The sequence below is a fragment of the Diceros bicornis genome, chromosome X (genome assembly GCF_020826845.1).
Source record: "Diceros bicornis minor isolate mBicDic1 chromosome X, mDicBic1.mat.cur, whole genome shotgun sequence".
In the NCBI taxonomy this organism is placed as follows: domain Eukaryota; kingdom Metazoa; phylum Chordata; class Mammalia; order Perissodactyla; family Rhinocerotidae; genus Diceros; species Diceros bicornis.
Genome location: NC_080781.1, coordinates 98,306,455 through 98,318,994, shown reverse-complemented (window position 1 = coordinate 98,318,994; position 12,540 = coordinate 98,306,455). Strand labels below are relative to the sequence as shown.

The window sequence follows — 12,540 nt, the reverse complement described above, 5'->3', positions numbered from 1 at the left end:
AGTGTGTTGCTTTGGATTGGCAACTTTAGAAAGAGTTAACTAATTTTGCTAAACTGAAGAAATTGAAGGATATCGTAAGTTTCCATTTTTAGTATTTGCCATATTAAAGCAAATAGTTATTTATTTATGACAATTTATTATTTCAAAAGGTAATACCTGGCAATTTTTTTTCTTTGCTGAGGAAGATTAGCCCTGAGCTAACATCCATTGCCAATCTTCCTCTTTCTTTGCTTGAGGAAGATTATCCCTGAGCTAACATCTGTGCCAATCTTCATCTATTTTGTACGTGGGTCACCGCCACAGCATGGCTTGACAAGTGGTGTAGGTCTGCATCTGGGATCCGAACCTGTGAACTCAGGCTGCCAAAATGGAGTGCACAGAACTTTAACCACTCAGCCATATGGCCAGCCCCTCTTTGGCAATTTTTAATTATTGTCAAATAAATCTAGTACTTGGATTGAGGTTACAGAGATGTGTCATTATATTAAGTGAAAGTCAGAGAGTATAGAACTGTTAATTTATGAGGTCTTGCCACAAAAAGGTCACTCTCCCTTTTTCCCATGTCTGTTTTGGCAGTTATCATATTACATTGTAATTCTCCTTACATATCTGTGTTCCCCACTAGACTGAGAACACCTTGAGGCCAAGGACCTCATTTTATTCACCTCTATACCCCCATGATCAAACACAGTATTTGGCATCCACTAAGACTTCAAAACATGTTTTTAGGTAAATAAAGTTTAAAAAAGATAGATTTGGTTGAACAGCTAATTTCTTAATTTGGGGTTCAATTAGTTATTTATTTTTCCCTGTAGTCCTGAATATTGCATTAAATATTATATTTTGCTTTATTCTCTTGCAGAGTCTTTTACAGTGGTCTCTTAAGAGACCTCTTATAATTTTCAGTAGAAACTGATATGCTGGTGAAATCGATTTCTGAAGAAGATTAACACTTCTTATCCACACAGAATGTTCAAGCCAGTAGTACGTAACACAGTCATGAAATATAAATTTGAATATCCTGTTAAAAAAATATAAATTCTTAATGAGAAAAGAAGAGAAATAAAGAGAATCTTTCATACTGGATCAGATTCATCTAGAGATGAACTATCAGGCTTTTTGAAACATCTGAGGCATTCAGTTAGCTTGGACTGTTCCACTGGTCTGAGTTTTTCTGATATGCTTTAGGCCCCCATGCCTTCTTTTTGACTCTTTGACACAAAAAGAAATAGCAAACGGTGTTCATATTTATTTTTTGCATAACACTAACTAGCTTATTTTAAGGCAGGAAACTTCCAAGGAAAAAAAGTTAACATAAATGAGAACAGGACATATTTCCAAATTTGGTTGAAATTAGATGTCAGATCTCAAATGTCTTCATCCACATTTGTTCATGGCCTTTACAAAGCATCTAGGAGTCTGTTACAAGTTTGTAAAGCATGGATTTGAGGTCATTAATAAAAGCAGTATCCAAAGAAGGGTCTACCTAGCATCCCTACATTTCAAGTGGGAAACATGTCACTATGATGTCAATACTTTGGTATTAAAGTGCAATATAATTAATATATTGTAATGTAGAGTTAGTTTTTTCTTAGGAAAATTCCTGAAAATATATTTCTTTTCAAACGCCAAAAAAAGAATTGTCCTGGTATAGTAAAGGCATGTCTATCAAGTTTAAAGATAAATTTATCTTCAGAGAGAGAAAACAAATGGAAGATAACAGGACCAAATTGGATTTTTGTGTGTGCTTTGTACATTGCTTTTGTCTTTATATTTCATACATTACCACAGGCAGCTTTAGCTGAATAGGCTTGCTTTGTGAGAGCAATAGTATTCATATTATTTTGCTAAGAATGTGTTTATCATCTCAAAATATATGCTTATTTTGTTAAGATTAATCTTCTTTCAGCATTACAATGTGAACACAATTTAGCAACAACCAAACTGTCATCACTATGTCAGCAAAAAGTATGTACATTTCGAGAATCTTGTGGATGACTAATGGATTATACTATGGGAGAGAGAAAGTCAAGATGTTTATTTTCCTCTAGAGACACAACAAAATATCTGTACTGAAGCCAACTCCATGCACTAAAAAGTATTCATTTCTACTGAAAATTTTCATTTACTGGGTTGCCTTTACAAATACACAGAACTAAGAACTGAGTGTAACCCTCACACATAAATAATTATTCCAGACCATGTTTTCTAAAACTACCTTGAAGGTGGTACTCAAGTGTTTCCCACAGTATTTCTCATTTTGCATAAATTGCCTGCATGGGATTCATGTCCATGGGGAAAATGGAATTCACAGTGCTCTAGAGAAAATTAATTAATGTTTATGCTGGGTATTTATTGTTTGACAAACTACACCTAACTTAGTGGCTAATGACAACAATTTTATTTTACTCATGACTATTTGTGTCAGAAATTTGAGAAGAGTTCAGCTCAGTGGTTTGTCTCTGAACTACATGGCATAAGCCAGTGATCCACGTAGTGTGGATCCACTTCCAACATGGCTTCTTCACTCGCATGTCTGGTGCCTTGGTGTTCACTGGCCTCTCTTTCTCCACATGGTGTCTCATCGTCTAGGGTCTCTCCATGTGGCTTGAGTTTCTCATAGCATGGTAGTCTCAGAGCAGACCAGGAGACCCGAAGAGAAGTTGCAAGGTTTCTTTTGATCCGGCCTTTAAAATCCCAGAGTATCACTTCTGCCATACTCTATTTGTCAAGCATGTCCCTAAGGCCAACCCAGATTCAAGGAGAGGGGAATGAGAAATGATGTTTAGATGACAGGAGTAGCAAAAAATCTGTGGTCGCCTTTAATCTACCACAGTGTTGTCTCAAATTTTAAGTAGTAGGATTTGGGAAACCTGAACTTGGTAATGTGCTTAGCCATTTGAATTGGATTACTGTATTTTTTGGTAGTTCTATTTCTAGTTCTAGTTTGAGGACATGTAAAGCTTAATGCACTTGATAAAGCTTAAAAAACAATAAAGGAAAATAATTTCCAGAAGTTTTCATGATCTTACCAAATTCTGAAAGTTTCCCAAATATAGACAGGGATGTCAAATTGTCCAAATTACCTCTCTCTATCCCTTTCTACACCTGGGGTTTCTAAACCCTCATCATTCTGACTGTAGAGCTCCCACTGACACTGAGGAGCTCTCTGACATTTATAGTGCTCCTAACATCATCTTACCATTGAGGCATAAGAGTAAGTTACAAAATGATTTCCAGTTGTGAATAAATGGTGCTAAATAAATCTGTGGAGAAGTTAAAACCATTTAAAATTAATCAGTCATGTGCCCCTTGAAATGCCAAAGATCTGGTTTAACCGATTTTGTTTTTCTTTCTCTGAATTACACGATTGCTGTAGCATCTCAGAGAAACAGCCTTTCTGGGGTAAAAAATGGGCAGGTCTCCATCTTTCTGTCAATAAAGTTGTTTCCAAATTGTGTTACAAATTAAAAACTGAAAAGTTCAGCTTTGCATCTAATATAAATTGGAAGCAAATGACTCCAGTAATTTTACAGGGTGGTGTTGGTGGTGGTGAGTTATTTTGGCATATATACCTATGTTGGAATACATATTTATACACAGCATACATCTTAGAGATGTCCTGAATAGCACATACAAGTGTTGCACCCAGTGAATCTGAATGAAATGCTCTCCCTACAAGGGTCTCTTTCCTTGTTGTAGAGCAGAACTTCTTAAACTTTTCTGTTGAAGCTTGCGTAACAGCAGAGGAGAATGAAGAAGTGTCTACCCAGGGGTCACGAACACAGAATTTACTCATATTTTATTTTAAATAGTTGTGTGAATTTTGCTTTCTACTCTTAATATATAAGTTTTCATGTAAAAACAGTTTATCCACTTGAATCTCCATGAAAACTAATGATACAAGATCATCTTCTGGCTTCATGTAACCTCTGGCCAACCACAGAGTCCCCTTGAGGTATTTTTATCCCAGTATGGATGGAAAGATATAAGTAAAAATTACTGAGGGGGTGTGTCAGCACATCTAGATTTAGCTTTAACAAAATGTAATGACTTGGCAAGATAATACAAGTGGTAAGGGGAGAGCCATAGTCTAATACTTCAACATTATCTACAAAATATTCACTATTTCCACAGCCCACTCTTGACAACATGTTTATTATTTTATCTTCTTTTTCTTTTAAAATACTTAACGTTGGTACTCATACTGCTAGGCTGCATTAACTACAGTGTGCTTTATTTCATTTTAGAAAAATGAACAAACTCTTAGGAATGTAATTCTCCTCACCTATTTTCAAGATAGAAATAAGCCTCTAACAATTCAAGTTGGATTGGAAAGATCAAAAGATGAGTCAAAAACTTCCAAAGTGAGTGAAATATTGGGGCCAATTCTTCTTCCCTGGCTATATAAATTGGTAGGTACCACTATGGTTGCATATTTTAATAAATCATATACCTAAAGTAAGCCTAATACATTTTCAGCATATTTACTCAGTTCTATTGTTTAGAATTAAAGAATAGAATGAAACTCAAGATACATGAAAGTTCACAGATGTTAATGGATATAGTTGAGAGTAAAGGCCATGGTTTGGAAGAGATACTAGCAGGCCTCTGAGTTTCAAGCTTACAGTTCTTGAAATATAAGGATCAGTGGTGGAGGACTCAAAAAAGAGGCTCAACACCTTGCATCCTTATTTGAGTCTGTAAAAAGACAGTAGCACCCATAAATCAACTTGTTACTTTTCTCAGCACCATATGATTCATAAATATTCAAGTTCTCAACCTAAAAACAAGTTTTAAATAGCCCTGGATTGTGCCATTGGAAATAATATTATCAAATTGTTTTAAAGGCTGTACTGCGTGGCTCTTTTATTTTAAAAAGTGCTTGTTCTCCAGGAGTTAATGCTCTCTAAATACCAATTTTTGGCTGACAAACATGAAAAGTTTTCTGTACCAATCACCAATGCACAACACTCATGAATCTATCAATCACAGAGTTAAAAAGCTCTATCCTACAGCACACTTAATACCCAGTGTAACCAATTAGTATTACCATTCCTTGATGCAATACAAATTCATTTTCTTAAACTGCTATTGCACTGAACTCCGGGGTTATAAATGAGCAGAAACAAATTTATTTGCATGTAATAACAATGGCAATAAACCTTTCCTGGTTCATGCAATTTTCCCCGTCTGTTAACAGAGAGCAACTTTAGGATCTATTATATCTAGAAGGGGACTTACCCAGCTGGACATCTATAACACTTGGCTGATTCTCCATGGGGAACAATGGCTTGGGAGGCTTGTCTGTGAGTAAAGCTAGAAGAGAAAATGAAAGAAGGTAATGGAAAAATTGAGATAAATTACAGGATAAGAAAGATTCTATCGTGTATGATATTTAATGTTTGTAAACTTGATGGTGTATAAACATTTATTAGACAGTGTTCCTCTTTGAGTTGTTATTCTACCCATACAATATCCATTTCCCCACACATTCATAGCACCATTGATTCACTGTAAATAGGCCATTTCAACAGCTACACTTTCCAACAAGATCAAACAAATGGACTATTCTGAGTGGTTTCTATAAACTTGTGAGTGTAAAGAAATATAGATTTTAAGAGTATAATCAGATAAACATTAAACCTCCATAACTACATTGCAGTGCTAAATATTCTTAATGAAATATAATCCTAATGGATATTTCTGGTGGATTGAACCTTTTATGCCTCTGAATCATCCCCCACTCCCCACTTCAACTTCCAAAACAATGTAACAAAGCACTGGTACCTTCACTAGGATAATTGATCCAGTTGGATAGTTGAAGCAAGACATAAATACAGGGACAATTAAAAGGAATTCAGGATATAAATAATAGCTTGATATAAGGTTTGTCATAAAGCATTTTGTTTCTGTGTGCCAAGTCCTCTCATTTCTTTATTCCAGGTGCCTCTCAAATTTGTCTCCTTTTATTTAATTTCCCCAGACGCCAACACTCTGGCTCCTCACACCCCCAATGCAGCATTGTCACTGCATTCTCTTAGCTGGTTTTGTTCTTCCCCAGCCCATCCTATGTATCAAGCCAATCACCTTTAGATAGCACTTCCCTTGAGTCTCTCATTGTTGTTGTTCCAAGAATCTACAATGACCTTCTAGTCTAGTACATCATATCCAAATTCCTCTGCACGTTTCTCAGGATCCTCCAGAATGGAGCTCCATCCTATATCTATCTAGTTTCACTTCCAATTACTCCACATAATGAGCAACTTCCTCTTTACCCCACTACCCCCAACCCCTTCTCACCAGATCATTCTCCTCTGGTAACAACATGCTTGTTAAGTTCTACCTCTGTTCCTTAGTTTGTGTTGTCAATCTTTGCTACATTTCTTCTTCCTTACTCTCTGCCTTTCCATTCCTTAAGGTCTATGTGAAGACTCATTTCCTTCATAAAATTTTTCCCAACTCTGCCAGCCAATATTGACTTCTGTCTGCATTCCTTTACCACATATAGCCTTATAGTTCAAATGCTACAATTTTTCACTAGATTGTATTTTTTGTTCTATTATCTCTTTATTTTGACGTGCTAATTCTGTGTTCATAGTCCTAGATTGTAAATTGAGAGCAAAGATAAAGACTTTACTTCCTTCTCCCTTTGCACTTAGCACACGACTTGGTAGACAAAAGATGCTCAATCAGTATTTTTGATCAATTCAAGATATGAATTTGGAGTCCTTGCTGTCCCCCATCCTTACCTCCTGCCATGGATAGATTTACCCTGATTTTATTATTGTTAAATGTCAATTACTGAAGTGGTGTTTATTAATATTAATGATAATTTTAAATGCCTTATATTTATAGGTGGTTCATGATTTTCAAAATGCTTTCAGATACATTAGCTCATGTGATCTACACAATGACTTTGGAAGGTAAGGAAGATAGTTACAATTATGGCCAATTTAAAGATAAAGCTAAATGAAACTCACATTGTCTCATTTGGTGCCCCCTTATGACCAAAAGCCCCTATTTGCAGAAAGGATACGAAGACAGATATAAGTTGTAGGCAGGAGATAGGTAAAAACTTTTGGTACTGAATCAATGGTTTTAGCCTCTTTGAATACACACTAATCAACTAAGCTAAGGTTCCTAGGCCAATAGGAGTGGCTTCGTGGCAAACAGCCAGCTGAAACATGATTCCTGTAGGACATTCCACATACATACATTTTTTTCCCTAAACCCATGAATGAAAGGGGATGAACTTGCACTTACCCTAACACATCCCAGTGGGATGTATGGGTGTGGAGCCTCATTAAATTCCCATACCATGTCTAGCCTAGGAATTGCCAAGAAGCACGGAACACTTGTGATGATAAAGCAGCAACTGCAGCAGTTCATCTGGATCCTGACCACCAGCCCAGAGACAAATCTATCAGCACCCAGCATAATTATAGCATTTGCAGATTAGCTAGAACACATGCTGCCATGGGCAGGCAAGCTCATTTCTTTCTTCTTTTTTTTAAATCTCATCTGAAATTCACAGTTACTGCTTGGGAAATGAAGGGGAGAACTGTCAATACCGAACTCTCTGAACAACAGAGTGGCGATTTACAATTTTATTAGAAAACTTATCCTGGACCTCTAGAGGGGCTAATTGGAGTCTGAGCTAGGCTTTGAATTTGCTGCTCAAGCTTCATGTTTTGATTGAAAGAATGGGAGCAAGGGATGCAGTTTGGTACTAATGTTTCATTCCACAATTCCTCCCTTGCATTTCCCTCTGTAGCTGCTTATGTTTAATTATCCTTAAATATAATTGCTCTACTGAGTACACCATGACACTAGTCTTAATGTGCTAGTGAAGCTACTACTGTTACTGCCTACTTCTTCCTAAAGCTAGGTTTTATATGTTTGACACTAACTTTCCTGAAGAGAATATCCAAATTAGCCCTTTCTCTTCTATTGTAGGCAAAGGTTGTGTTTACCTGTACAACCAGATCAATTGGTTTAATTGAAATGATTGGTCATTTTCCATGAACCTAGTATAAAAAATCAGTAGAATTAGTTGTTTGATTGAATCAGTTTACTTGACTATATTGCCTAAGTGTAACATACTGTTATTGTAAGTTTCATTGTCCTCTTCAGTTGTTGACTTGTCTATTTAATTAGACTTGCCAGAGATCCAAGTGGGAGGGAGTGGAAGGACAGCTTGACACAAAGGACACTAAGTGTGTGAACACACTAGGATAATAAAGTAACTCATTAATTTCTACAAATGAAGCCATTATTGAATTTGTATGTTAAGGTCAATGAAATGAATCCATCCAAATCCATTTAATACACCAGCACTAAAATCACCATTTTCATCACAACATTTAACCATTCAAAATCTACTAATGTCTCCTACATTTACAAGAGGATAAAATCTGAATCTGTCAGCTGGGGACATAAAGGCAGCCCCAACATAGCCTTAAAAAAATCTTCCTGCCTTTCTACCCATTCTTTGTCTACTTTATCAATGCTACAGCCAAGTTACTTTCCTCATTTGCCCCATTAACACATTGCATTAATTTCCAACTCTGCATCTTGGCTTAAACACCTTCTCTAAGCTTGAAAACAAATAATAGTTATCATAGTTATCATTTATTTAGTGTCGACTGTGTGCTAAGCACTGTTCTGTGGCATTTTATACTACATTTTACAAATAACTTTCTCAAAGTCAAGCAGCTTTTGACTAGTAAAGCAGGGATCTAAACAGAATTCTGTCTGATTTCATCATGCCCACAATGCCTCTCTAAGACCTTCCCCTTCCTTTTTGCCATCCCAAGTCCTATTTAGCCTCCAAAAGCCAGTTTAAGTCATACATCCTCCAGAAAGCCCTCCCTAATAAAAGCTCAAGCTAATCTCTCCTCTCTCTGAAATCCTAAAGCATTTACTATTTCCTTGAACCACTCATTTGGTTCATAGCACACACTGCTTTGAATACAGATTAAATATCACCTTATATGGGTATATCTACTCTCCCTAACTAGACTTTTAAGCTCCTGGAAGACAAGAATCATGTCTCATATAACCTGGCAATTAAGATAGTGTCTGACACTGCAGAACAAATAAACGCAATCTCCAAATTAACTGTCCCATGGTATTCTTTCTCTAAAAATGGGTGCTTCCCATAGGGTTCTTAGGTTACAACGAACAGAAACAAACTCGTGCTAATTTAAGCAAAAAAGAGAATTTATCAGAAGGATATATCAAGGATGGGCAGGAGGTCTGGGGAACTAAGTTTAGAGACAGGAAAGAAACCAGACCAGGTCTAGATGTACAGGCAAAAGGGACTACACAACATTTTCATCTTGATCCCATCATTGGATTGAATTCACCCCACCTGGTTTTGTGTTTTAAAAAAAAAATTAAATAAACCCACACATCTTTGGACAGCTAATTTTTGACAAGGGAGCCAAGAACATACAATGGAGAAAGGAAAGTCTCTTCAACAAATGGCGTTGGGAAAACCAGACAGCCACATGCAAAAGAAAGAAAATAGACCATTATCTTACACCATGCACAAAAATTAACTCAAAATGGATTAAAGACTTGAATGTAAGACCTGAAACCATAAGACTTCTAAAAGAAAACATAGGCAGTATGCTCTTCGACATTGGTCTTAGCAGCATCTTTTCGAATACGGTGTCTCACCAGGCAAGGGAAACAAAAGAAAAAATAAACGAATGAGATTACATCAAACTAAAAAGCTTCTGTGCAGCAAAGGAAACCATCAACAAAAGAAAAAGACAACTGAACAATTGGGAGAAGATATTTGTAGACCATATATCTGATAAGCAGTTAATATCCAAAATATATCAAGAACTCATACATCTCAACAACAAAAAAAACTAACAACCTGATCAAAAAATGGGCAGAAAATATGAGCAGACATTTTTTCAAAGAAGATATACAGATGGCCAACAGGCAGACGAAAAGATGTTCAACATCACTAATTATTAGAAATCAAAACTATAATGAGCTATCACCTCACGCCCGTCAGAATGGCTATAATTAACAAGACAAGAAATAACAAGTGTTGGAGAGGATGTGGAGAGAAGGGAACTCTCATACACTGCTGGTGGGAATGTAAACTGGTGCAGCCACTATGGAAAACAGTATGGAGATTCCTCAAAAAATTAATAGAACTACCATATGATCCAGCTATTCCACTGCTGGGTATTTATCCAAAGAACATGAAAACATGAATGTGTAAAGATACATGCACCCATATGTTCATTGCAGCATTATTCACAATAGCCAAGACTTGGAAACAACCTAAGTGCCCATCAAGGGATGAATGGATAAAGAAGATGTGGTATATAGGGGCCAGACTGGTGGCACAGCGGTTGAGTGCGCGCACTCCATTTCGGCGGCCTGGGGATCGCAGGTTCGGATTCCCGCGCGCACCAACGCACTGCTTATCAAGCCATTCTGTGGCAGCATCCCATGTAGAGTAGAGGAAGATGGGCATGGCTGTTAGCCCAGGGCCAATCTTCCTCAACAAAATGAGAAAGATTGGCATCGGATGTTAGCTCAGGGCCGGTCTTCCTCACACACACAAAAAATGTGGTATATATACACAATGGAATACTACTCAGCTATAAAAAAAATTAAATCTTGCAATTTATGACAATATGGATAGGCCTTGAGGGTATTATGCTAAGTGAAATAAGTCAGATGCAGAAAGTCAAATACCATATGATCTCACTCATAAGTAGAAGATAAAAATAACAACAAAAATGACAAACACACACATAGATTAGATTAGTGGTTACCAGAGGGGAAGGGGGTGGGAGAAGGGCGAAAGGTGTGATGGGGCACATGTGTGTGGTGATGGATGGTAATTAGTCTTTGGATGGTGAACATGACGTAGTCTACACAGAAACTGAAATATGATGTACACCTGAAATTTATATAATGTTATAAACCTCAATGAAAAAAGTTTTGTTTTGTTTCATTGTATTGTGTCTTGTTTTTTGTCCTTGTATCACTTGGATCAAGGTTCAAAATCTCAGGAAAGAGAGGCTGAATAGACAAGTTTTGAGCTCCAGCCCTAGCCAAGACTACATGCAATCCCTGAGGAAAAGAAGAACCTCTTAAAGCAAGATTTCTCAACCTTACAATTATTAACTTGCAGCACCAGATAATTCTGTTGTAAGTGGCTATCGTGTGCATTGTAGGATGTTTAGCAGCATCCCTGGCCTCTACCCTCTAAATGCCAGTAGCACCTCCCCCCAGTTGTGACAACCAAAAGTGTCTCCAGATTTTGGCAAATGCCCCCTGGTGAGCAAAATTGTCCCTGATTGAGAACCACTGTCCTGCAGGAAACTTAGGTTGCCTGATATTCTGAAAGAATTGAGGATCTTGGGAAAGAAGACTTGGGAATAGTCTTTATGTGGGAAAACAAAATGGGGGTTCTTAGTAAGAAAATTAGATCTAGGAAGAACTTGTTAATATCCTTTAAGGTTTCCTGTAATCATGAATGCAGATCAGCCAAGCCTAGCCAAACTAGTTGACTAGTTTCAAGATTTCATAAATTGAACACAGAATGAATCCAGAAATTGCTGAGCTCTGGAAATATCATAAGCACTATTATTAGTTGGAAATGAATATCTCTTTCTGAATTAACTACATAGACTTCCTAATTCTGAATTATGATGCACAAATTTTACCGTCCACTTAGTGAATCTAAAGTCCCGTATATTATAAATATTTCAGTTCTAGGATTACTAGGCTGAAAGTCCCCTAATTTATGATCATCCAGGAAAAATATACAATAAACATGATTATTTGATATCATCTTTTATCTTCCAAACCTATAAACCCAAACAGGACCAGTCTTGGATATAATGTGTCTCCTTTGCCCTAAGCTTCCTGGTTTTGCATCCTACTTCGAAGAAGTTTCTTCTCCAGCCTGCTTTTAGGTACCCAGGGTTGTGTCTCTCTAATCAAAACTTGCTGCAAAGAAGTCTCTCCAATTTAAACCTCAGTGTGAACTTAAGACATCTGTATCTCCTCTCCTAAGGCTAGTTGCTTTTGAAGGATTGTCTCTAAATATGGAATGACAGGCTTTACTTCTTAGTAGGAAATTAAACAGCAAGCAAATATTGGGCCCCAGGACCTTTCCCTGAACTCCTGTCTTCACATTGGTGTTGGTCAATAAACAGAGTGGCCTTCAGCAAAAGTTGATGAAGATAGATAAAGTTATTTTCCTGAAGATTCCAACCAGCATTATTATGAGTGATTTCTCTACTTCTTAACAACATCTTAGGAAACAGAGCCCAGGCACATTTTAAATTAAAAAATACATCAATGTCCATTAAAAGTCAAGCCTTGTTTTCACTTCAGCTTGTTATTACCTCCATAAACTAAGCACTATAGCAATTAATTTTTTATAAATATTTTCTCTACCAAAACTCTAATATTCTCTGCCTTATTTAAAACAGGAGGGGGTAGACTGACATATATTGTTTGTTTATTAACTCTATCCAGAGACACTATGCA

General features: G+C 36.8%; 1 protein-coding gene across 2 annotated transcripts in view; it reads right to left on the bottom strand.

Annotated features, from left to right (window-relative positions):
• IL1RAPL2 (interleukin 1 receptor accessory protein like 2) overlaps nucleotides 1-12,540 on the bottom strand; it is a 1,036,774-nt gene that overhangs the window by 276,189 nt on the left and 748,045 nt on the right. For both annotated transcript variants that reach the window (XM_058536431.1, XM_058536432.1), the window contains exon 6: nucleotides 5,245-5,319. In XM_058536431.1, the coding sequence (XP_058392414.1) occupies nucleotides 5,245-5,319 (75 nt within the window). The remainder of the gene's footprint in view (nucleotides 1-5,244; nucleotides 5,320-12,540) is intronic.